The sequence below is a fragment of the Ursus arctos genome, unplaced genomic scaffold, assembly GCF_023065955.2.
Source record: "Ursus arctos isolate Adak ecotype North America unplaced genomic scaffold, UrsArc2.0 scaffold_7, whole genome shotgun sequence".
Classification (NCBI taxonomy): Eukaryota; Metazoa; Chordata; class Mammalia; order Carnivora; family Ursidae; genus Ursus; species Ursus arctos.
This window is the reverse complement of record NW_026623089.1, coordinates 67,029,833-67,051,970: the sequence shown is the minus strand read 5'-3', so window position 1 is coordinate 67,051,970 and position 22,138 is coordinate 67,029,833. Positions and strand designations below refer to the sequence as shown.

Here is a 22,138-nt window from a genome sequence, read left to right as displayed (position 1 = left end):
ACATAAGAAATAGGAAGATCGGTAGGAGAAGGAAGGAAAGAATGAAGGGGGGGCAAACAGAAGAGGGGATAAACCATGAGAGACTATGGACTCTGGGAAACAAACTGAGGGCTTCAGAGGGGAGGGTGGTAGGGGATTGGGCTAAGCCGGTGATGGGTATTAAGGAGGGCACATACTGCATGGTGCACTGGGTATTGTACGCAAATAATGTATCATGGAACACTACATCAAAAACTAAGGATATACTGTATGGTGACTAACATAACATAATAAAAAGTTATTGTTAAAATAAAAACATACTTCATTCACTTACACACACACTCTCTCTCTCTCTCTCTCTCTCTCCTTGCTTAGACCAATTAATTCCAACACTGCAAGAATATTGCTTTGCAACTTTGCTGGTGAACAAGGGCGACCCAAGAGGCGCTCCCCCAGCACCAGGCTTCCCTGAGCACAGAGGGATGCTGAGGAGATTTTCTGGTTTTCCCACATCAGAGAAAACTAAACAACTGGGCCCATGACAGATCCTGGTAACTCACTACACTGACGCTACACTAGCCTGGACATAGCCAAGGAGTTAGAACTACAGAGGCATAATGAAGACATGGTGATATTTAACATTGTTGACAAGGGAGATCATTTTACTGCTACCCTGGGCCCAAGCGCTGGCTGCCGGGCTCCAGTAACCAGGTGCACCGCTCCACGTGGGCAACGAGGGCTGCCAATAATTCTGGGAGGGGGCAACTGAGGGCTGTGGCTTTCCTTCTGGGCTCACATGCCTTGTGAGCTTGCTTAAGGTCATGATATAATCTGTGATACATGTTATATACATAACAGAACATGGTATGGCATGAAGACACATTTACTGTAAAGAGCTCTAGCTATGAAAACGCTTGGAAGTATGGGATAAGCCAAGTAAAGAAGAAAAAAGGAACTGGATTTGGAAAAGTACTGAATCACTTTCCACGATTCTGTTACTTAGATACCAACAGGCTCTCTCCCCAGGATCACTGGAGTTATTTTAATTGCCAAACAGAGACTCTTAGCGGTGAACTGGCCACCTATTTATCCCACCTTGGAAAAGCAAAATGCGTAGAAAGAGGTGCCTGTGTTCTTACATGCTCCTGGGCCAACAGGAGTTAGCACTGTAACTATTCTCTTCTCAGGATTTTCCACCTGAATCACACTCAACATGTCCTTTGCCTCCCACGAGACTGAAAATATTGGGACACGTGTCAGATTCATCTTCATTTCCCTATTGATGACCACCATCCAATTCGATAGCCCCTTCCTCTAGCAGCTCTGCCTAAACATCTCATAGCTCCTCCCTGACTCTGCCACGGCCTCCGGTCCAGGCTCCTGCCCTTCTCACTGAGGCCGAGCAGCCTTCTGGCCCATCTCCCTGCCTCTGATACCCTCTCCCAGCTCTGGCCCATCTTTTAAAACTGACAGGGGCTGTTTTCTGTGGTTGTTTTCAGTCATGCTTCCCTGCTTAAAATCTGCTCCTACGTTAGCAATCCCTCGCCCGCTCATCTTCCTGAACGGCTCCTACCTTTCCATCAAGATGGAACTTGACGTCAAAAGTCACTTCTATGAAACCCTCCTGAGCAGGGGCCCTTCCCTACACAGTACTCTCAGCAACCCTCTGTGGTCTGTCCATAGCTCTTTTTTTTTTTAAAAAGATTTTATTTATTTATTTGAAAGAGAGAGAGAGAGCACACACATGAGCAGAGGGAGAGGGAGAGGCAGACTCCCCGCTGAGCAGGGAACCCCACGCGGGGCTCAATCCCAGGACCCTGAGATCATGACCTGAGACGAAGGCAGATGCTTAACCGACTGAGCCCCCCAGGCGCCCCGTCCATAGCTCTCTGTGTTTACTTCACTGGACCCTCGTCACCAATCACGCACCCTGCCTTCCACGAGCCAGGAGAAGCTGCAGCACAGGGCTGCGGCTTGTTTCTCTTTGTATCCCTGGCCGTTCCCAGCATCGACTAGACTCAAGAGGTTTCATGAGTGAACAGCAGGTAGTTCACTATAAATCTCTCATCACACAAGTCCTGCATACGTACCGGACCAAGTGAGAAAGCCTCCGAAGGCCTGGGCTAAGCCTTTGAGCCATAAAGTCTTCTCCACCAGAGCGTCGAAGTCCATGGACGGCCGGTTCTGAAGCAGGACAGCAACTGTCAGGGCCCAGGGGCTCAGAACCAGGTTTTGAACCTGCAGAAGCTCCATTTTATAGGCAACTTCAGTGACAAAGGCATGCACATCCTCCGACTGTCTCTGAGGAATATACCTACAGAGAAGAACAGAGAAGAACAAATGACAGCTCTGCTACCCACACTAATGTGAAGGGGGGGGGTGGGAGAAGACAGACCCCTGGGAAGGTTTCTCTTACTTTCTGCCAAGTGAATTCTCTCAGGTCACGATGCCAGAATATACCTTTACTTTACTAGAGTGAAACCTGTCCACCTGTCTCTACGGTACACTCTTGAGAGGTGACAAAACGCACGCAAGTGGACCGAGTCTTAGTCTTCCTGGTTCCAGGCAAAAAAAAATGCTGCTGCTTTATAAACAGATCTATCACTGCTCTGAAAATGGAGGCCTGCCCCAGTAGCCGGAACTACTCGGTCCTCTCCAAGTCCACCGTGCTTTGAACACCCGTCTCCCAGAACACGCTTACCAGGTTACGCGGTCACCGCTCACGTCTGTGCTGGATGGGCTATACAGTTTGCCTGGCTGCTACACTGCCCTTCTGAGCAGCTCAAGGTTACCTGCCAAGTACTGCCACGATCCTCGCCTGACAGATTCTTCAGGCACGGATCACCAAACGTGGACTCGGATGGTACCAGGAGCTGGTTTGGAGCTGGATGAAGCAGGCGTACGCTCAGGACCCAAAGCAACCACACAGGAAGGGAGCTTCACGTGAAAGCTAGGGCCAATCCTAATAACAACCGGCTAGCCCGATCTGAGAACTAGAGGTGGAAAGCCCGTGGCAGCAAAAAGCAACATCTGCTTGAGAGCTGCTGAAGCTGCTAGTGACGTTCACTGGTGGCCACGGGCCCACTGGCGCTACACACGAATTATGAATGACGTCGTCCCGGGAAGCCTGGCTGAGCAGGTGGTTTCTGTCTCCCTTACTTCCCCAGGGGTATTTCTCCAAATTAAGAAAACCCAAGTGCGTATCTGTACCTGCGTCCTGAAAGAACCTAATACATTTCTGTGCCCATAAAACTACAACCTTCTTGGGGCACCTGGGTGGCCCAGTCAGTTAAGCATCTGACTCTTGGTTTCAGCTCAGGTCATGATCTCAGTGTCGTGGGATCGAGCTCCGCACTGGGCTCTGTGCTCAGCGCGGAGTCTGCTTGTCCCTCTCCCTTTGCTTCTCGCCCCCACCCTCTGAGACTCTCTTTTTCTCTCTCAAATAAATAAATAAATAAAATCTTAAAAAAACAAAACAAAATAAAACTGTAACCTTGAGGACAGGGACCCACTCCCATTCATTATTATCATATAATCCCTTCTAGGATCAAAAATAATACTCACCACATACTTCGGCTGACCTGCCAATAGTGTTCCCCCCAACACAGAATGGGTAGGGTGGTGTGCATAGCACAGGTAGGAGGGTACTGATTCCCCTGAGAAGAACGAGCAGCACGGTCTGACTCTGTGTATTTGACATATATCACATTGTGATATAGCGAGCAGCTAACTGTTTTCTTTGACAATTCTCTTCTTAAAAAAATTTTTTTAAATTTTCAAGTAATCTCCACACCCAGTTGGGGCTCAAACTCACAACCCCAAGATCGAGAGTCGCATACTCCACTTGACTGAGCCAGCCAGGCGCCCTGCAAACAGAATTCTTTAACTGAAGCTTTCTGCTTCCCTGATATGTGATCTCAGAAAACCAAGTTTCAGTCCTAGAAGGGGTCAGTCAACTCAAGAATCACGACCACACTTCCCGATGTTCATCCTTATTTCTATGTCAATTACGAAAACACAGGTCTGGCACCTTGGGACCAAGTTATATGGGCTCCTACTCATCCTCCCAGCTGCCAGAGAGCGAAGTGACACAGGGTCTCCAAAGTATATGTGGATATTTCCAAAATTCTCAGAGAGAATCTTCCTGGCTTTCAACAATCCCTAATAACAGAGGAAATGAAACAAAGAAGAGTAAGTTCAGAAAGAAGTTGGTGTATAAACCAGCATTTTCTCTAAATTCAAGTAAAAGCAAGTCTGGTTCTCCTTTACGTACGGTTGTAGATTCTTTCGGCTTAGGAACCCCTAGAAGCTCATACACGTAAAGCGTTTCTTCCAATATCTTATCGTAACTGATGCTAATTGGAACAAGGTAGGTATCAAAAACTTCTCTTTTAAAAAATGGTTCCATCACAATATTCAGAAGACCTGTCAACAGGAAGAAATGGTTTTCTGTATGTAGTGAAATGTGGAGCAAACACGGATACAAAACAGGAAGATCCTGAAGTGTACATTAAATCTTAAGCCCGTAAATATAAACAGTTACAACTTAAAGAAACAGTTACACTTATAAAGAAAAAATATCTTGCAAAAAAAAAAGTGTCAAGCTGTATTTAGCAGCTATGATGACACCACACTTTCTGGGTTTGTATTCTTCTTTCAGTCTCTAAAGGACCTACCAAATTTCGGAGTCAATGTCTTGGAAGAGCGACTTCTTGTCCCTTCGAGGAAAAATTCAACAGGAGCATAACCATTCTTTAAAGAGAAAACACAAACAAAACAAAACAAACACAAAACCCATTGCCTACTCTCAAAGTGAGAAATGCTTCTTTTGATTCCTTTCCCCAAGCTGCTCCCCCACCCCCACCGGCCTTCTGAGCAAACACTGCGCACAGCGCACTCAAGCAAGAGGGCCGCACAGGGTAAACGGACCATGGAGGTCATGCACATTCCTTCAGGGGGACGAGCAGCCAAGCGGGCCATTCGGGAGTGAAGAATTTAAGATCCTACGGCAAGCTCAAGCTCGAGTGGAGAGGAAATGCAGCTTGAAAGTATTCGGAAATTATCTGCCTTTACCCGCAACATGGTCTTCACATATTCAGAGAACACGGCCCAGTAGAGTTTATTGCCACCAAAGGTGCGCCGCATGAAAAAGGCACCCGACATCCGCAGCAACTCCCCGACCATCTTCATGCCCAGGAAGTCTAAACAATAAATAAAGAAGGGGTTCATGTTTATTTGCGGATCTTGAAACTTCTATAAATACCTAACCTCACATTCTGTTAAGAAAGTTTGCATGTATGGAAGATACCGCTATGATACTGCTAATCATACTTCCCGAGCTGAAACCACGTGAGAAGGGACGTCTAATAGAATTACGGGAGAGAAAGGACAGTGTGGGCAGGCCCACCGGGCGGCTACCACGTGCGCCCCCACGCACCTCCACATTTACAACCAGACCGGCAACAGACGGGGCCACAGCAGGCAAGGTGACAAGCTCTGTCACATCACCATGCCGAGTTCTTTAGAAGTGCTGCTGCTTGATGACAGACCGGCACGTGTCTTCCATGCTGGCCAGCTGGCCAGCCCAACTCTCACCTTTTTCACCCATGAGGTACAAGTATCAGCCTTCTTTTAGTGGCACAGATTAAATAAAGCAAGTGTGGGATGCTTTATTCTACCAGGGGTTTTAAAACCCTCCTTTTTTTCCATTTTCCTTAATTTTCAAAGAATTTCCTTAAGCATCTGTACAGATGAAACTGCTTTTAAAGTACTTAAGTCCCTGGCAATTTTTACCTTACTGTTTACTGCATTTATTAACCAAGGTGTATGCCTGAATCCCAACTTTTTCAGCCCCCTCCAAAGGGAGAAGATAAACAATGATTTGCCTTAGCAATCCTGCTTTTTGGAATCAGTCCTACAGAAATAAAAGCACCAGTAGGAGAATATATGCAACCACAAAACTACCAAATTACAGTATACCTACCCTGCTGAATATTGTAATGTTAGACATGAAGTTGGGCCTTGATCTTACACTGTATACAAAATTAACTCGAAATGGATCAAAGGCCTACACGTAAGACCTAAAACTATAAAATTCTTAGAAGAAAACATAGAGGTAAAACATGACATTAAATGTGGCAACGATTTCTTGGACAGGACACCGAAAGCACAGAGAACAAAAGAAGCTGACAGGGGCGCCTGGGTGGCTCAGTCGTTAAGCGTCTGCCTTCAGCTCAGGGCGTGATCCCAGGGTCCTGGGATCGAGCCCCGTGTCGGGCTCCCTACTCCGTTGGGAGCCTGCTTCTTCCTCTCCCACTCCCCCTGCTTGTGTTCCCTCTCTCACTGGCTGTCTGTCACATAAATAAAAATAAAATCTTAAAAAAAAAAAAAGAAACTGATGAAGAAATTGGGCTACATCACAATGAAAAGTTCTGTGCATCAAAGGATCCATTGATAGAGTGCAAAGTCAACTTTGGGAGAAATTTAATGGCAGAAGGGAAAAAATATTTGCAGATCATGTATCTGATAAGGGGTTATTATCCAGAATATATAAAGAATCCCTACAACTCAAGAGAAACAACAACAAAAAACAACCCAATTCAAAAATGGGCAAAGGACTTGAATAGACATTTTTCCAAAAAAGATACAGAAATGGCCACAAGTACATGAAAAGATGATCAACATTGCTAGTCATCAGAGAAATGCAAATCAAAAGCACACTGAGATACCACATCCTACCATCAGGATGGCCACTATTAAAAAAACAAAAACAAAACCACAAGAAAATAAGTGTTGGATGCAGAGAAACTAGACCCTCGTGTACTACGCTGGTGGGATGTGAAATGGCACAGCCGCTAGGGAAGACAATACAGTGGTCCTCAAAAAAATTAAAAATAAAATTAGCATACAACCCAGCAATTCTACTTCTGGGTGTATACCTGGAAGAATTTAAAGCAGAGACTCAGACAGGTATTTGCACACCTATGTTCATAGCAGCATTATTCATAATAGCCAAACGGTGGAAGCAAGCCAAGCTTCCACGGACAGAACAATGGATAAACGACATGTGCTCTACACGTCCGATCAAACAGGACTCGGCCTTTAGGAATAGGAAGAAAATTCTGAAACATGGTGCAACATGAATGGACCTTGAGGACATGATGCTGAGTGAAGGAAACCAGTCACTAAAGGACAAATCCTGTAGGATTCCACTCATACGAGGTATCTAGAGGAGCCAAATTCCTAGAGACAGAAAGTCGAATGCTGGTGGCCAGTGGCCGGGGGGAGAGTAGGGTGAGGAGTTAGTGTTAAGTGGGGACAGAATTTCAGGTCTGCAAGATGAAAAGCAGGTGGAGTTCTGTGGATGGCAGACGGTGAGGGATGCACAACGGTGTGAATGTACTTAACACCACTGAACTATAGGCTTAAAGGGGGTTACGGCAGTAAATGTTATGCTTTCTGTATTTTACCATAATTAAAAATATGTAAAAGAAAAAAGTTGTATCTATTCACTGACCTTAGAGATAAACACTGATAAATTATCAATTAAGAAAAGCAAAGGCAGGTCATACATAAAGGTGGTATCTCATTTTTCAAGCCTAAACCAAACCCCCATGTGCACATATCCTTGTTTCCGTCTGTACTGAGGCACAGCACGGAGAGACCTAATCCCGACTATCGAACACCAGGGTCAATGGTAGAAGGGAGAGGGGATTTGCATCCTCTTCTTCAAGTACCTCAGCACTGTTAAAATCATTTCAATGAATATTGTCATTTTTATAATTAAAACAAAAGAGGAGAAGAACAATACGTACCCATTCCTGCGGCTATGACTGGTACCGGTAGATCATAGTTGTATAAAAGAAAAGACAGCATCAGAAAGTCAATGTAACTTCGATGACTGGGCAGCAGGACAACTGGGTGCTCCTGGATGGCTCGTTGTAGCTTTAAAATAAATGTCACAGTTTGAATACTTTCAGTTTTCCAATTATTAAAATCACATGGCACATCAGAAAACGGAAGAATGGGTATATGTACAGAGGGAATACTAAGGTTAATAATGTCTTCCTGCCTCCCCTACTACATACAGAAAACTTATTTCAGAGTTCTGGTTAAATAACCTCACACAATGCAAGAACATTAAAAATGTAAATTTTATAGATCATAATAATAATAGGGATGATCCCTAACATATTAGGTGGGCACCATATTAAACATTTTACATACTAAGCATTTTCCATGCATTGTTTAATGTGACATATTTGTAAATAAGGCCTAAACATTAGGTTCCTCATTTGCGACATGGTCACGCATCTGATCAATGACCAAGCTGCGAATGGAACTGAAGTGAGTCTGAGTTAAAAAGCCAGCTGTTAACCAATGTGCTAGATGGTTGTGTGCAGTAAGAGGGAACAAAGCGTCTCTCAGGTAGATTAATAAAAACAAATCTGAATTAGGAGGACAAATGAGAGGTATGGTATTTCTATATTTATACACTGGACTTGCCACCAGGAAGAATGGGTGCCCTCAGTTAGAAGGAATTTGAGCTTCCAGATATATTCCGTAGGCTATCAGCCTCAAAAATATTCACCAGGATCAATGTGTTATCTGTTTTTTGGAAATCTAAATTTAATTTACCAAGGTAAGATAATGTATGATCAGTTAAGAAGACAGGGCCAGTCAATATTGTCTGGATGGCTATATCAAACATTTTTTTTAAGATTTCTTCCTTTCTTTTTTTTTTTTAAGATTTTATTTATTTATTTGACAGAGAGAGAAGAGAGAGAGTACAAGCAGGCAGAGCAGCAGGCAGAGGCAGAGGGAGAAGCAGGCTCCACGCTGAGCAGGGAACCTGACATGGGACTCGATCCCAGGACCCTGGGATCATGACCTGAGCCGAAGGTAGATGCTTAACCAACTGAGCTACCCAGGCACCCCAAGATTCATTTATTTCTTTGAGAGAGAGACAGAGCGCATGAGCACGTGGGGGGAGGGGCAGAGGGAGAGAATCTCAAGCAGACTCCCTGCTGAGTGTGCAGCCAGACGCAGGGCTTGATCTCATGACCCATGAGATCATGACTCCAGTCGAAACCAAGAGTTGGATGCTCAACTGACTGAGCCACCCAGGCGCCCCCAAACATTCTTTGAGAGAGAGGCAGGCAGAGAGTAACTTAACAAACTAGAGAATAGTCATTGGAGGAAAAAAGAAGAAATACATGAAAGTAAAGTAAATGACTGAATAAAATATTAAAAGACATGTACAAGAAGGCCAATGGATGTAAGAGCTTCTTAGTAAGAGGAAAAAGAATAGTAAAAATCATAAATGAATAAAAATAGGAAAAGCTCTTCCTTCCAAAAGAAAGCAGACTATAACATGACTGTTAAATCACTCCTGAGAGATGAAATTAGAAAAATCACCATTTGGCAATCATTAGAGTAATAACTGGTTTGGGAAAAATCATCAGTCAATGTGAACACTTGTGGAGGAGACCATGCTGGAAAACAGGACCCTGAACCATTCTTAGAGCATCTCTCCACACGATACTTATTACCAAGGGAAATAGGGTAACTTTACAAGTGGAGAGATGCAGCTGATACCAGATGATGAAAGTGACCACCACCAGTAAGGGGACAGACAGCCACCATGTGCTCCTTGATCTGTTGCACTGAGAAGGATACAATGTTGCGTCCTGCTCAAGCCCTACAACCTGAGTCTAATCCTGAGACAACATCACTCAAATCCAAATCAAGACATGCTATAAAATAACTGGTCTGGTTTTTTTCCAAAACTAATATGAAACACAAAGACTAAGGAATTGTTCTAAATTAAAAGAGTCGAAAGAGATATGGAAGCTGAACATAACACATGACGTAGGATTTCTTTTGCTATACAAGATATAACTGAGGTGATCAACGAAATACGACTGAGGTCTCTATTACTGTGTATTAGTGTTGTATCAATGTCGATTTGCTTATTTTGATAACTGCACCATAAGGGAATGTCCTTGTTTACGGGAAAAACACAGCAGAATATTGAGGGGAGGATAAGGAAAATGTTGTAAGGGGACCCAGGTGGATCATACACAGAAATTCTTGGTATTATTTCTGTAGCATGGCGGACATCTGACGTGAGGTTAGTCTGTAAGTCTTACCTGACTAAGTGAGTTAGTCTGAAGTCTGTAGGTCTGAAAGTAAAAAATATCACCCCCCAGAGAAGCAAAGCCTTTTTTTCTGCCCAGCCTGGACGCCTGCTGACGAGGGCCTGCTCATTTAGTGCAAAGTGAGAGGTCCTGGAGTTGATGAAATCGTTAAGGGGTAGAAGAGGTTGTTTTTAAACAAGCAATACTCACTTTCTGAATACCTTCTTCATTTACACACACTTTTGAGAAAATTTGTTTAAATATTTTGCTCAGGGCAAAGGCAAAAAACCGGATGGCTCCCAGACGCAGTTTGTGGCTCATTTCATCCAAAATCTCACAAACTTCCTCTCGGAGGACATCGACGGATTGAAGGGATTCCTTGGAAAGCTAGAAGGAAAGGGAAAGCAGGGATACGTCTCTGAAGAAAAGAAGCCAGAACTCTATTCACTCAAAGTGCTAGGACTAGTTCCAAATGGACCAATATTACATAGCTCAAAAATGCGACGTTTTCTTCCTCATTTAGTTTCACATAATTTATTTTCCAACATAACTCAAGTAGATAAATGATCCTATTTCGACAACGTCAAAGACTGGAAATTCAAAAAGAATAGGCTCTCTAGGAGAGTATCTCACCTTTCCATTTGATTTGTTAATAAGCTTACAGCCAAATTCTCTAAAATAAGCTGTTGCCCATGAACTAACTAGTGTGCTAGCACAGATATTTGGCAGTTTCTTTCAGCAGATGGCTGCAGCACTGCATCTGCTTGCTCCATGCTACTACAAGGTAATATACAAGGTAACATACAAGGTAAAAATACAAGTTTAGGTTGAAGTAACCATTCGGACTATACCGCATACACAGGTCACTGGGACAAAACTCTCCGAAGTATCAAAGGTTAACTAGTAAAGTCAATGATCTTACACTGGAACTCTATTCCGAAGGCATACCACATCTTTTGTAAAGAGAACAAAATGTTGGTTGTGTGCTAGGCCTGGGGATGGGGACGAATAAGTCCATTTCTGTCCTCAGGGAACTCTAATTTGATGCCTTAAGCAAGCATGGTGAAAAAGAATGGCGTCTACGTGATAAATAATATTTATCCTTAGCAGAGGAGAATGTTCTGCTTTAGGATGAGGCCCAGAAGATGAGAGGGTAGGACGTGGAGTCCCAACTTCCTAAATTACATGCAGTGGAGAAATAGCTTCTCTTTTTTAAAATAATTGAGGTGAAATTAACATAGCATAAAATTAGCCATTTCAAACTAAACAATTCAGTGGCACTTAGTACCTTCCCAAATGGATAATCATCCTCTTAGCTCCATATTTTATCTTTTTCAAGGAAATAGAGGAATCAATGGATTGGTGGTAAGGATGGATTTCAGGAAACCAGCCTAGGAAAAGGGAGTACACTTGGAAAACTATCAAAATAGCTCACCGGAGACGGAAAAGACCCCCCAAAAAGCAATAATAGGTGCTGAAGGGAAGGGGAAGGGCAGTGAGAAGCTCAGTTGTTTCGGGCAACAGAATGGATGGTGGGGCCATCCTGAAATTCGGGATAGAGAGCAGGGCTAGAAGGCAATGTGGTGCAGGGGTTGAGAAGGCAGATATACTGATTTTGAGGTGTCTGGAGACATATAAAGTAGCTGACCTGCAGGGAGTAGAACAATTGGAGAGAAGAGTCTGAACCCTGATAATCTAGCCAAGGCTAGAGATCCTGTTTGGGCATCACCAGACTACAGATGAAAATGGAAATGACGGGAGTGGATAAAACGGACCAGGGAGACTGCAGGGATGAAGATAAGAAGGCTGCGGGTTCAACCTTGAGAAATACTTAACCAGCGGATGGAAGAACTCATAAAGAGATTAACAAGGAAGATGATAAGAGAACTGTACTGTGTGATGCCATAAATGTCAAGGTAGGACAGTCCTGCAGGAGAGTGTGTCCAACAAAAACTGACACAGTAAAGATGCAGCGAAGACTAAAGGAACCCCTTGGATTGGGTCACTTGGAGATCCACGGTAACCTTTACTGGAGTACAGCAACCTGCTGCAAGTGGGAAGTGAACGGCAAAGGACTCACTACACGTTTGAGGAGCTGGGATGAGAAAGGAAGAAGAAATGGAGCATTAAAAAGAATGAAGACATGGCTGAGAGGGCCTTCCCCTCACCAGGAAGTGCTGATGCCAGCTAAGCCTGTGCAGAAGGCTGAAGAGGAGGACACACTAGTCCCCTGGGGATCTGAAAGAATTGGGCAGATGAAGGACACAGGTGAGTAGGCTGGTCTGTTCAGAAGGCATGGCCTTCTCCAGGATTGGAGGAAAGCAGAGAAGCAGAGAATGACCTGAGCTCTTATTCTGTGCAATCGGGCTTCTCATTTGCCCAACAGATATGTATATCCTTCCAGATTCTTCTTCTTGGAAACCTTAGATCAGATTAAAAGATGAGCAATAGCTTTATAACTCCTTGTCCCAGTGTTGTCCCTTTTCAGTCTGTTCTTCACATCACAAACCTGAGTGGTTTCTATTCTTTTTTTAAAGATTTTACATATGTATTTATTTGGGGGACAGAGAACACAAGCAGGGGGAAGGGCAGAGAGAGAGGGAGAAGCAGACTCCCCTGCTGAGCAGGAAGCCTAACATGGGGCTTGATCCCAGGACCCCGGGATCGTGACCTCAGCTGAAGGCAGATGCTTCACTGACTGAACCACCCATTCGCCCCTGAGTGGTATCTTAAATGCAGAAGTGATCTCATCTTTCCCAAGCTAAAAGCCCTTCAATGGCTGCATTGCATTCCGTGAGACTAAGGCAGCCTGAGTTGGCAGCAGAGATGGAAAGAAACAGACAGGAGCAATTGAGGAGAGCAAATTGCCAGCTCTTAGTGACTGACAGCACAGGAAGGGAAAGCAAGAAGCTGAAGATGGCACCCAGATTTTTGGTATGGGCAGCAGGCATATGGAGAGGCCGTTCTTGGAGATATGCAAAACTGGGTGTGGGGGGATGCACACGGTACAGTGGTGGGAGTGGGAGGGTCAAAGAGCTTGATTCAGACATCCTGAATGTGAGATGTTTTTGGATTTTCCAAGTAGGTATTCCAGTAGACATAAAAATATATATATGAAACTCAAAAGAGATCTGGGCTGAAGCAATAGATACCAATTATTATTTACTACATATTGTTATTTATTTATAATAGCAAATTATTATAATAATATAATATAGTAGGGAGACATCAGCATAAGGAAGGTATTTACAATTCTGGTAATAAATAAAACTGCCCAGTGAGCAGGAAAAATAAGAAGGGATTAGAACAAAATCTTGAGGAACAGCAGCATTTAAAGAGACAGGCAAAGGAAAAGAAGCCCATAAAGACAACTGAGGAAAGATCAACAAGATTTGGTTGGGGGGGCACCTGGCTGGTTCAGTTGAAGCATGCAACTCTTGATCTCGGGACTGTGGGTTCGAGCCCCACATTGGGTGTAGAGATTACTTAAAAATAAAATCTTAAAAAAAAAAGATTTGGTGGATAAGGGGGAGAATATGGTATCACAGAAAGAAAGGTGGGAGAGTGAGCCAAAGGCTATGAAGGATGTCAACAAGGTTGATTTCAGCCATCAGGAAGGAATCACTCACAGTCTTGGAAAGAGCAATTACAGTGGGTTAGAAACTGGATCCCAATGAGCTGCATATACACGGAGGGTGAGAAAGTACAGTCCCAAGTATAGCAAACACAGCCGACTTCTTCCAGGAGTAGAGCAGAAGTGGGAAAGGAAATGCTGAGTCATAGGGGAGAAGCAATATGCCCAAACGAGGCTGATTTCAGCTGGAAGAGGATGGAACAAGTTCAGTGATGATGGTAAAGAGCTAATGAAGAGGAAGAAGTTGAAGACATTTGAGGGGACAGACAATAAAGCAAAGTCCTTGAGCAGGACGGAGCAGGTGAAGTTCAGAGCAAAGGAGCAGGGGAGGGATTGAACTCCAACAGGAGAAAGAGCTCCCCGTCCCTTTTTAACAGGAGGGAAGAAGAGACTGAGGCTATCAGTGCAGGTAAATTAGCAGCTTGATCACAGGAAGCTGAGAGCTGTCATATAATGGTTTACATTTTCTTTGTGAAGTAGGAAGAAATGTCACCTCTTGAGGGTAAGGGGCCAAGGTTGGAGGCTCAGAAAGAATATGGGTGACAATGACATTCCCATTTTGGAGACCGGGAGAGCTCCCTGGGGAAACGAGGAATTCTTGGGTAACACAGAGGGCCCAGTTGTGTTGCATAACCCTGAGTTTATAACAATTCCAGTCTACCTACATTAAGTGATTTTTTTTCTCTCAGCAGCACAGCCAAGTTTGAGAAACACTGGCTTGTATCAGTTACACTTAACCTGGCTCTGTATTAGGATTACTTGGGGAGCTTTTAAAAAAGAAAAAGAAAAAGATGCCTGGGTCCTATTCCAGACCAATTACATCAGAATCTCTGTGGACAAGACAAAAGCATTTTTTTCTTTCATTCATTCATACATTCATTCATTCATTCATTCATTCAGGAAATACTTATCAAATGCACCTATGTGCTAGGCACTAGGAATACAGCAAAAAAAGAGATAAAATAATAGAATACAGGGGAAAAAAAGAGAGTCAGAAGAGAGATAAAAATTCTTGTCTTCATGGAGTTTCCGTACTAGTGGAAAATAACAGTTAACTTTCTATAAAAGTTCTCCAGGTGATTCTAACAAAGAGCCAGTATTGAGAACCACTGTCTTTAGCTTCTAATCGACAAGGAAACTTTACTTCACTTATGAAATAGGTCCAGTCAGAGAGGACTAATAGTTTCCCCATGATAAATCATGACAGACAGATTGAACCAAAAGGATTAGGAGGATAGGTCATATGCCCAAATTAGAAGAAAACAGACAGGGGAGTCTGGGTGGTTCAGTCGGAGAAGTGTCTGCCTTCGGCTCAGGTCATGATCTTGGAGTCAGGGCCTGAGCGCCGAGTCAGGCTCCCTGCTCAGCAGGGAGTTTGCTTCTCCCTCTGCTCCTCACCCAACTCGTGCTCTCTCTCTCTCTCACTCTCTCTCTCTCAAATAAATAACTAAAATCTTTAAAAAAAATTTTTTAAAAGAAGAAAACAGCAGAGATAAAGAATTTCTCTGAGGTTGTAGGCCTGACTAAATTCCATTTAAAAATCAATGGGGGGGGGGCGCCTGGGTGGATCAGTCAGTTAAGCATCTGATCTCATGATCTGGGGGTCCTGGGATCAAGCTCCACGCTGGGGTCCCTGCTCAGCAGGGGAGTCTGCTTTTCCTGTCCCTTTGCCCCTGTTGTGTGCTCTCTCTCTCTCTCTCACTCACTTTCTATTTCAAATAAATAAATCTTTAAAAAAAAAGTCAATGGAGAACAGTATCTAAAGGTAAACCTCAAAGCCTGGGAGCACCTGGACAAAGTGACAGGGAGGGCCAGCCATGAAGAAGCGGTAATCGTGCCCATTGAACACTTCTATCTGATGTCTGCAAATGACACGTCCAAAACAGACCTTAGCTTTTCTCCTAAGCCCATTCCCTCTCCTAAATTCCCTATCTCAGTGAATGCTTCTGTCATCCTGTCTCTCTCCCTTCCAGTCATTCACCCTATTATACTCCACCTCTGAAATCAATCTTTCTTTCCCTTCCTTCTTTCCTTTTTTTTTTTTTTTTTTTTTAAAGACAGGGAACGAGAGAGGAGGAGGGAGCGGCAGAAGGTGAATCTTAAGCAGGCTCCATGCTCAGCAGGGAGCCCGATACAGGGCTCAATCTCACGATCCTGAAATCATGATCTGAGGTGAAATCTAGACTCGGACACTTAACTGACTGAGCCACCCAGGTACCCCTACACCTTAAATTTCTTAAATCTGTCCATCTCTGTTTCTACAACCACAGTCTAGGCAACTGTGATCCCACAAAGGGATTACTGGAAGAGTGTCATAACCAAACTTCTGTCTCCTTTGTTGCAGAATGGTGTTTCTAAAACATTAATTGATCAGGCCACACTCCGACCTGAAACCTTTCAATGGCTTTGCACCGTATGTAGGATAAAATCTAATTCCTCCGGATGGTTTATAAGATTTACTTTATTTATTATTTATTTTTAGAGCGAGAGAGAGTGAGCACGAGTAGGGGGAGCGCAAAGGGAAAGGAAGAGGGGAAGACAGAATCTCCAGCAGACTACCCACTGAGTGGGAGCCCAACGGGGGGGCTTGATCTCAAGACCCTGAGATCATGACTCAAGCTGAAGTCAGACGCTCAAATGACTGAGCCAGATGCCCCCTCTGGATGGTTTATAAAACTCTCTGTGATGTGGCCCCTGTCTCTAAATTCTTACCATGTTACCCCTTCTTTGCTCTCTTCGGTCTCATCATACTGAACTGCTTCTAGTACTGGGACTATGCATGTTCTCTAGTTGTTAAAATATGCTGGTGGTTCCCAAACTTTGCTATACTTTGGAACCAACTGGCCTTCTTCTTCTTCTTTTTTTTTTTTTGAGAAGAGAGAATGCGAGTGGGGGTTGGGTAGGGTCAGGGAGAGGGAGAAAGAGAGAATCTTAAGCAGGTGCCACACCCAGCATGGAGCCCTATAAGGGGCTCGATTTCACGACCCTGAGAACCTGACCTGAGCCGAAACCAAGAGTGGGACGCTTAACCAAATGAGCCACCCAGGCGCCCCTCCACTGGGCTTCTTTAAAAACTACTACTAGGATGTCTGGCTCCTTCCCCAACATTCTGATTTAATTCATATGGGGGTGAGATCTACGCACAGGGATTCTTGAAAGTTTCTCCAGCAATTTTATTGTGCAGTGAGATTTAACCATGGGGAAAAAGTTATTTGCTCTGCTAGGAATACTTCTTCACCCACTTCACCTGGAAAACCTCTAACCATCTTTTAGGCATCATTTAAAAAAAAATCACTTTTCTAATTCCTTACACAAAATTATTTGCCCTATAATTAGTGCCCCTGTACACTGGGCTCCCACTAGCATGTCTTGTATCATATTTCATTGTAATTGACTGTACAACTGTCATCATTCCCTGTCAGACTACAGTTGACCCCTGAACAATGTGGGGGCTGGGTGCCAACCCCCCATGTAGTTGAAAATCCACGTGTAACTTCTGACTCCCCCAAAACTTGATTAATAGCCTACTGTTGACTGACAGCCTTACCAATAACATAAACAGTTGATTTACACATATGTTTGATGTTACATGCATTATATACTGTATTCTCACAATAAAATAAGCTAGAGAAAGTGTTCTTACGAAAACTATACGGAAAACACATTTACAGTACTGTACTGTATTTATTGAAAAAAATCTATGTATAAGTGGACCTGTGCAGCTCAAACCTGTGTTGTTCCTTGTTGACAATGAACGAATCTGGCTGTGGTTGAAGAGGGGATCACTTACCTGTTTAATGACATAACGAACCTCTTCAGAATTGAGAACACTAGATTTAATATCACTTGGCTTGCAAGGAGTAATTCCCTTATAGACAAGAGGTGTGTAGCATTTCATTGCAAATTTCAAGTCACTGACATGCCTCCTCTCCTCTAAAATATCTTCAAATTCATCCCATTTTTTGAGCTCCTTCTGTGGGTAAGGCAAATGAAAGAAAGTAATGCACATACTATAAAGTAAATTAGGACAGATGAGAAACTACACTGGTAAGGTTTCATCTATGCCAGCATTTTTATGCTATGACATATGAACAAGAGCAGAGTGCACTGATAAGAGGTCTTCCTATACTAAGAAAAGGAAATGTAATGATAGTTGTGGTCAAAAAATGGATGTTGAATTATTATTATTATTATAATACTTTATTATTTCTGCTTACGATCTTTGTAAAGCCAGTACCCCTCTGGGAAAGTTAACAAAGATAGCAAAGATTGAGACACTAAGCTCTAGAATAATCTGAGCAACTTTACGAGCAACTTTATCTGACCAATTTTATCAAGCACATTGATAAATGTTTTGTCTGCCTCTTCTACTTAGCCTTAAAAATTAAAGCATATGATAGAAATTCGAAATTATGTCAAATCAAATCAAACTACATGGGTGCAAATAAAAGGAAAATTCACTTAAGAAATAAGTGCTCCCACAGAAGCTATGGGCAAGCAGTCTGTACTCGCTATAACTACTTTCTCACCCACTTTTGACTCCCTATCGTTCAACTTCCAACCAAGCAGCCCTTGAAATCACTGTTTATCGGGCTACCAATGACTTCTGAATTGTTAATTCTTACAATTTTGTTTTTCTGATTATAAAAGTAATAATAGTAATAATGATAATTATAGGTAACATGTACAGTTGTTTCCTAAGTGTCAGGCACTATTCCAAGACACTCTTCCTTAATACGGGAAAGATATAACAATGGGAAAACCAAGGCATGGAGAAGCAAAATAACTCACTCAGGCTTCCACAGCCCGCAAAGGGCAGAGATATGATTCAAACTTGAGCCTTATGGCTTCACAGACCTTGCTCCTAACCTCTCTCCTACACTCCTCACCGTGTATGGAAAGTTTGGAAACATACAAGTAAATACAAATTGCCCATGATTTTATACCCCAGGAATAACTACTCTTTACCACTTCCCAGTTTCCTTATTTTTTTTCATTCACAGCTACACAAATATATAGTTTTTATTCAAAACGTGGACCATGCCAAATACAGTTTACCTTGCCTTTTCGAATGTTATGAGCATTTTCCTGCAGTAAATATTGTTTAAAAACATTTTAGTGGAGGCATGATCGCCTTTGTGTCCCCCAACTTCTTCAAATACATTTTTTCCCCTGGTGACTGAAGGGCTGAGGTTTGGTCTTTACCCTCTTGGAGAAGTGCTGTTGAGAGGGTGGGGATGCCTGGTCATGCCTGGTTCCTGCCACTTCCATCTGAGATGAGAAGCCAAGAGCCACATCCCTTCTCCCTGGCTACCATGGGTTTTGCTGACATGAGGCTGTCTTCTCTCTGGGGTTGGGCAGAGCGTAGGAACTTACATCTTTTCTGCATTAACCTGTGAGAGCAACTGTCAACTTACTGGGGAAAAAGTGCTTTGAGACTCTGGGGCACTTAAATAGCAATTAGGTCACTTCTACTTCTTTACTTTAACAGGCACAGGGTTTTATCAAAAGGATTCCAATAAAATGTTTTAAAGCCAAAAAATAATTTTTTTCTAATTACCAAAGTGCTATATGTTCATTATAAAAATCTAGAAGACCCAGTAAAGCACACAGAAGAAAATTAAAATCACCTGTTGTCCAATGACCCAGGGTCCATTTTAGTGGATGCTTTTTCTCTGGGCATGTAGACACATTCCCTCCCCTGACACACATACATTTTGATTTGCCACCTGATTTTTCCACTTCATGTTATAAACGCTTCCCTTTCATTTAAGTTTCTTCCACCGCATTATTTTTTAATAACGGACATCTGAATTATTTTTCATGCACTGCTATTTTAAGAAAATGCATTATTTCTTTCAAATTTAATCATTAAACCCTGGTCTCTTTCTAGTCTTCATCTTCCTAGACCTCCCTCCGGCCTGACACCATTCTCAAGGGTGCCCTCCTTTCCCTCCAACCACCCCGAAATTTTCCTACTTTGGTTTTTAATTCACGACTCTTGTCACAGCAGAAGATCCACCTCATTGCTCTAAACCAGCGACTCTCAACCTGAGGGGAAAACTTCCCCCCAAAACTAGCATATGTCTTCTTTCCTCCCATTTCCCTAATGTTAACATCTCCAACCCTCTTACCTTCATACACCGTGCTGAGTCCTCACACCTACTCGACGGGCTTTAGATACTAATTATACACGCTGTTGAATCTCCTGCTCTGTTCTCTTCGCCCATGTGAGCTCCTCATAGACACATTTAGTTGCAAACACTTCACCATTGGGCTTCCCCAAACTGAGCTCATTTCTTCTCTGCACAATCCTACAACCCGATTATTTCCCAGAAATCTCAACAACCACCGTACCTTGTACCTCCCTTTGCCTTATCCTAGACCCCTCCTCCCTCACCCTTACACACCATCCATCTAATCCTGTCCAGGTGGCCTTTAAGGATGTAGCAGGACTACTCAGTCACAGGTCCAGCCTGGGCACTTTACCACCATAGCCTCCTCACTGGTCTCCTTGCCCCTTTGAATCAACCCTTCATGCTGCCATGTGCTCTTCTCAAAACACAATTCTGACCAAATTGTTCCCTGCTTAAAATACTTCAATGACTCCCCACCTCCTTTAGAATTAAGACCTAAGCCACTTCTGGTATCACAGAATGACCTGGCCTGTCCTTCCCTCTGCAGACTCAAGGCCACCAAGCTCAAGGTCTATTCAATAGCAAGTGATTTGCATTTCCCTAATACAATTCAGAGCGGAATTTCTTCTGGCCCTTGGCACACGCTCATCTCTGGGCCCCAAAGGCCTTTTTGTTCCTCTGTCATCCTTGCTCAGGCATCACAGCTGTGAAAACCCTCCTTGAGCTGCCCACAGGGATTGATTCTGCCCTTCTCATTAGAATGTCTTTACTTACCACCTACATCTATTAGGGTATGTAGCCATAACCCTGCAATTGTTCACATGTCTGTCTCCCTAAAATGCAATTCTCTTGAAATGGGAAACACATATCCTCTTTGTATTTCCAAGCATCAAGCTGCATTTGGATATTCCAAATGCATAACTGAATGACTAAATGTTGAAGTAACGGAAAAAGATGCAGACTGTTAAACTGAGGACATGACGAGGCATAGGGAGAATATAAACAGAAGAGCATTTACGAGTTTCAATACAAAAAGGGTAGCATGTAAAACATGTGAAGTATGCAAACATGAACATTTTAATGCCCACATATATAGAGAATATATGTGGGAAAAATCTAAGCTTTAGATTCTGGTGTAAAACTGCAGTCCTTGTAACATACTATACTCTTACTTCTGAGTTTCAAGAACCTTCTCAAATTTCACATTTCTCATTAGTAAAACAATAGTTTATATATAGACTCAGACTTGGTACAATGCAATAAACTACCATTATATACTATATAATTTTAGGGATAAAAGGGGACACAGAGACTTTCCACTTAGTGGTCTTGGGGAAGGAAAGAGAAAAGGATCAGAATCATCTGGGGAGACAAATATATACCATATATATCAATATATACATGAACATATAAAATATTTACAAATACGTATACATGTACATACATACATATATATACACACACACAAACACAGAGACACAGAGAGAGAGGAGAGAGAGATGGAGAAAGAGAGACCCTTCCACACTGTTCATCTGGAAATACGTAGCCATCAACCACAGCTCCTGTTTACCTCCGTGTACCATTCCCAACTCTCCCCTCAACCTAGACTGAACTGATCACCTTCTCCTCTGAGCCTTGACTGAGCCTTTCACGACAGCATCTAAAGTGCTTCATTAACCGGGATTGGTATCGCCCCTACAAGACTATAAACTTCTTGTCTGTGTAGGTAATGTGTCTTATATGCTTTTGTAGTCCCAGTTCCTAGTAAGAATTCAATCATTGTAGAATGAAAAAAATAAATTACTGAATGAAGCCACTTCCTGAACCCTGCTGATGATGGCTCCCCAATATTCACAGGCTCAAGCTCAAACTGCCCCCAATCTGGTCCTACCCCGATGTCTAATCCAATAGGTTCTACTCCAGACTGCGCATGAGAATAACCTGGGCACTTTAAAAATATACTGTTGCCCAGGTCCCCCTAGAGATTTTTTTTTTTAAGTAGCCTCCACACCCTGAGACCGAGACCTGAGATAAAGAGTCAGACACTTAACTGACTGAGCACCCAGGTGCCCCTAGAGATTCTTGATTAATTTGGTCTGTGAAAGGTACCTGGGCATCAGAATGCTATTTTTTTTTTAAAGATTTTATTTATTTATTTGACAAAGATAGAGAGAGCCAGCAAGAGAGGGAACACAAGCAGGGGGAGTGGGAGAGGAAGAAGCAGGCTCATAGCGGAGGAGCCTGATGTG

At 43.1% G+C, this 22,138-nt stretch overlaps 1 protein-coding gene across 4 annotated transcripts in view; it reads right to left on the bottom strand.

The window, feature by feature from the left end:
- Window positions 1-22,138, bottom strand: part of GNPAT (glyceronephosphate O-acyltransferase) — a 39,623-nt gene that overhangs the window by 13,355 nt on the left and 4,130 nt on the right. For 2 of the 4 annotated variants that reach the window (XM_057308382.1, XM_057308384.1), the window contains exons 2-9: window positions 17,543-17,725; window positions 10,329-10,505; window positions 7,794-7,923; window positions 5,053-5,180; window positions 4,656-4,731; window positions 4,253-4,404; window positions 4,010-4,140; window positions 2,070-2,293 (exon numbers count right to left, since the gene is read on the bottom strand). In XM_057308382.1, the coding sequence (XP_057164365.1) occupies window positions 2,070-2,293; window positions 4,010-4,140; window positions 4,253-4,404; window positions 4,656-4,731; window positions 5,053-5,180; window positions 7,794-7,923; window positions 10,329-10,505; window positions 17,543-17,725 (1,201 nt within the window). Of the gene's footprint in view, window positions 1-2,069; window positions 2,294-4,009; window positions 4,141-4,252; window positions 4,405-4,655; window positions 4,732-5,052; window positions 5,181-7,793; window positions 7,924-10,328; window positions 10,506-17,542; window positions 17,726-18,957; window positions 19,179-22,138 lie in introns of those variants that run through there. The other 2 variants (XM_057308383.1, XM_057308385.1) reach the window with 2 other exon arrangements.